The sequence below is a fragment of the Belonocnema kinseyi genome, chromosome 9 (genome assembly GCF_010883055.1).
Source record: "Belonocnema kinseyi isolate 2016_QV_RU_SX_M_011 chromosome 9, B_treatae_v1, whole genome shotgun sequence".
NCBI classification, from domain to species: Eukaryota; Metazoa; Arthropoda; class Insecta; order Hymenoptera; family Cynipidae; genus Belonocnema; species Belonocnema kinseyi.
Window position 1 is genome coordinate 54,950,565 of NC_046665.1, and position 3,305 is coordinate 54,953,869.

The 3,305-nt window shown below is 25.2% G+C and overlaps 1 protein-coding gene across 1 annotated transcript in view; it reads right to left on the reverse strand.

Annotated features, from left to right (window-relative positions):
- The window catches only part of LOC117180547 (ER membrane protein complex subunit 4), an 8,447-nt gene that overhangs the window by 5,004 nt on the left and 138 nt on the right, over positions 1-3,305 (reverse strand). Inside the window, exon 2 of the mRNA XM_033373043.1 lies at positions 2,515-2,783. Within this exon, the coding sequence (XP_033228934.1) occupies positions 2,515-2,783 (269 nt within the window). The remainder of the gene's footprint in view (positions 1-2,514; positions 2,784-3,305) is intronic.

The window sequence follows — 3,305 nt, forward strand, 5'->3', positions numbered from 1 at the left end:
TCAATTGGTTATAAAAACACGTAAACTCAGAAGATGTGGTCTGTGACTGCACCATATATCTAGTCGGGAGTGGTGCTGACTGAAAACAGATGATTTGGAGCGCTTCGCGCGCCATCTGTTGGTAATTCTAAGGACTTATTGAACTACCCTCGTAAAATCTCACCAAGCACATCTACGATGCAAAAACGTGATCACGTACAATCGAATGAAGTTGTAAAATCGAAGTTGGCAAGGTAAAGCCAAAAAAGAATAAGTAACATTAACTGACCACGAGTATTAAAAAATCAAATGTTTAAACGTTCAGAACTTAAATTTGAGAAGGAAATGTAGAAAAATTATTTATAAAAAAGAATTTAAAAAATATAACCACTTAGCGTGATTTAATTTATTTTAACATTCAACGGCAAAATTCAACATTTGATTGATTTCAACACTTACTGAACAGTTTAAAGCTGGTTTTTGGTTATTTAAAAAAAATTTGAATTTGTAAGTTTTGAAAGTTTTAAATTGGAAAGCATAAATTTTCCTAGTGTTTAGAATAATTAAACATTAAAGGTTGCAATAGCTCTCGCAATATTTAAAGTTCTGAAATTTTGAACTGTGAAAATGAGTTTTTTTTTATAGAAATCATATTTTTAAGTAAAAAAATCTATCCAGTCATTATAAATTTCACTTGATACTACATAGTTCATAATATGATACTAATTAATAATATAAAATAATTGTCTATAAAATTTCTATAATTTGAATTTGAAATTATAGCCTTGAATGCACAATTCTAAAACAGTTTAATCTTTGAGGAAACTAAAGTTTTTTCTTAAATTAATTTTTGATTAATTTTTGGAGGTTTCGAATTTTTAATTTCACAATATTGTAGATTTAAATTAAAATATTCGAAATTTCAGGACAATTCCGCTATGAAATATTTCAAAATTTCATATTAAAAACCTTGACAGATTCGAATTTAATAATTTTCGATGTAAATATAAAGCAATTTCGAATTAAAAAGTAAAAATTGTACAATTTGAAAAATTATAATCATATTACAACAATCTTGTTTTGTATACTTTTTTTGATTTTCAATGTGATATGTTAAAATTGTTCGATTTTTAGTTGAGAATTTGAACAAATAAATAATTAGTAATTGAAAAATGTTTGATTGGCAAATTTGAAAAAGGAATAATAGTTCTAAAGGAAGACTTAAAATTAAACAATTAAAAATTGAGATTAAAAACGAAAAAGACACAAAATTAAACTATCTGAAATTGATACATCAGTAATTGAATAATTTTGGTAATTTTAAACAGGTACAATATTAGAGTTCTGAATTTTCATGTTGCACACTAAATTGTTTATTGTAAGTATAAAAAAGTTTTGGTGAATACAATTTTTTCAGTTTTAAATGAAATTCGCATTCGTTTAAGTCTCAACATTTACGAGTAGAAATTTTTTCAACTAATTGTATTCTATTTAAAATTACTATTTATTTTGAAAGTTGTTTTATAATAATTCAATTGATTTTTTTATTTTCGAAAAAATTGTCCAGTCGGCTTGAATATTCAATTATAATTTTGCTATAAAATAACAATTTACACATCTAGACTTTCGGAAGCTTTGACTTTGAAAGATTCAACTTAGTTTTAAATTTGAAATTGTCTCGTTTTAATATATTTGAATTTAAAATTATTCAAATTTAAAACTTTAAAATGTTTAATTATTTAATTTTGAAATCTTTTAATGGCGAATAATACAATTTCAATTGCTTTGTATTTGAAGTGGCCCCGTTTCAAAAATTCAACTCTAAAAATATATTGATTCTTAAAATAAAATTGTTAACTTTTAGCGCTTCGACTTAGAAATTATACAATTTAACTCCTTTTATTAATAAAATTGTCCAAAATCGTATAATGTATATATTTTTGAATTCACACGCTTTCAATTTGAAATTATTAATTATTGTTTCAAAATGTTTAAAACCTAATATTTAGAAATTGGTTTAATAATGGATTTTTAATTTGTTTTTATTTTTCATGTTACGAAATAAAAATCCAGACATAAACGCGCAATTTGCGCGCGTGCATTTACTGATAGTGTGTAATAAAACGTATATCTGCATTTTCCTTCATTAGACACAAATATTTTCTTATCCTATTCATTATATGATGCAAAGTCGAAAGATTTCTTGCAAAAAACTCTGCTAATGCTTATCGAAACGTTAGGTTTCGCAAAGAGAGTATATTGTTTTCTAAACCTGGAGAAATAGTGGTTACCTAAATAAAGTATAAATAAAATTTATAGTATTTTATATAAATTTTGGTATAACATTTATTTCTGTACTTCAGATGATAGACATGTTAGTTTAGCCAATTATTTAAGTTCGAAAATATTTATAAAAGTCATAATTAATAGTGGCACCGTTCAAAAAGTTTTAATGGAGCCGTGAGTCTGCGGCCGGGTTTCCTTATAAAATAAGCGATTCTCGTAAATACCTGAATTATTAGGAAAAATACTTACTTTGTTGTAAGGAAAAAAGTGCTTTGACTGGCCTCATTATCAACATACCGATCATCATAATAGGAAAAATGGAAATAGAGTTTCCAGACATATACATAATAAATAAATTCATTGGAACTTGTTTCAAGGGGCCCAAGGCCAGGTCCCATGACTTTTTAATTATTAAGTGGTTAGAGTCATTTTCTTCCGACGTGCTCATGTTTTCTGAGGTTAAAGCATATCCCGGAATCAAACCAGGCGGTGCAGCTAATTCGTTGTAAGGTTTACTTCTGATAAATAAATAAAATTTTATCATAAATCATGAAATTGATAAAAATTGGGTGACCAGATGGCTTCATTAAAAAATCAGGACATTATTCCACTTCGCACCCCCTTCAACATATAAACATCTAAACTGAAATTCCCTAACCTTTCCTGTTACAAAATTAATTTCAAAAAAATGTTTAACAAAATACTTAAATTTTTAACCAAAGAAATAAATTTTCAAATATAATTATAAATTATCAAATTAAAAAAAATTAATTTTGAACGAAATAGTTGTATTTTCGACTAAAAAATCAATTTTCATCCAATAAAATTAACTTTCTAACAAAAATAAATGATTTTTTAACAAAATACAATAATTTTCAACTAAATAATTAAATGTTTAACCAAATAAATGAATATCCAACTAAAATGAGGAAACTTTAACCAAAAAATATATTTTCAACCAAAAAGATTAATTCTCTGCAAAAAAATAAGATTTTTCAAGAAAATATGTTAAATTTCTACTATAAAAGATCAATTTTCAA